At 30.4% G+C, this 632-nt stretch overlaps 1 protein-coding gene across 1 annotated transcript; it reads left to right on the top strand.

Annotated features, from left to right (window-relative positions):
* Window positions 1–3: 3 nt before the first annotated feature.
* On the top strand, window positions 4–377 carry LOC117124828 (U3 small nucleolar ribonucleoprotein protein MPP10-like; the record flags this gene model as incomplete). The annotated part of the gene is made up of 1 exon (XM_033271163.1): window positions 4–377. A coding segment is annotated over one exon (374 nt), but the record flags the coding sequence as incomplete, so codon positions are not given.
* Between the last annotated feature and the right edge of the window lie 255 nt (window positions 378–632).

The raw sequence follows: 632 nt of genomic DNA on the forward strand, positions 1-632 counted from the left end.
AGACTTCAAGAACAAAATGAAAATGATGATGATGTGCTTGATTTTGACATTGAGGCAGATTCTATTAAACCTTCTATCAAAAGTAAGAAAAACTTAAAACCAGGATTTATAGTAAAAGTGACTCCATCAATTGTGGATGATCAGTTCTTTAAGTTATCACAAATGGAGAAGTTTTTAGAAATGGAAGATGCTAAAGAAGCAAGAAAAAATAAAAGCAAAAATGACGAGGAGGATGAAAGCAGTTCTGAAGATAGTGTTGATTATTGGGATGATATTCCATCAGAAGATGAAGATGAGGAGGGTAGCCTTGACCTTGAAAATGTAAGTTGGAGAAACAGTTGCCATCAGAGAAAGGACCAAGCATGTTACTGTAAAATGTTTATTCATTCAAAATGGTATATTTATTCAAAATTCAAAAGACATAAAACATAGCAGCCAAAAGGCTGAATTGCGAATTATGTTAACAATTAAAACGATTAAAAAAATCAAACAGCAAAGATAAAAAAACAAGTACATCGAAAAAGTCATTATTATAATTATTTATTAAGATGGTAATGAATATGATAGTGATGATGATGATGATGAAGATGATGATAAAGGTGAAGATAGTAGATATGAATTCTACTCCATTT

This window comes from Anneissia japonica, unplaced genomic scaffold (genome assembly GCF_011630105.1).
Source record: "Anneissia japonica isolate Jap-2015-1 unplaced genomic scaffold, ASM1163010v1 scaffold150363_len632_cov151_single, whole genome shotgun sequence".
NCBI classification, from domain to species: domain Eukaryota; kingdom Metazoa; phylum Echinodermata; class Crinoidea; order Comatulida; family Comatulidae; genus Anneissia; species Anneissia japonica.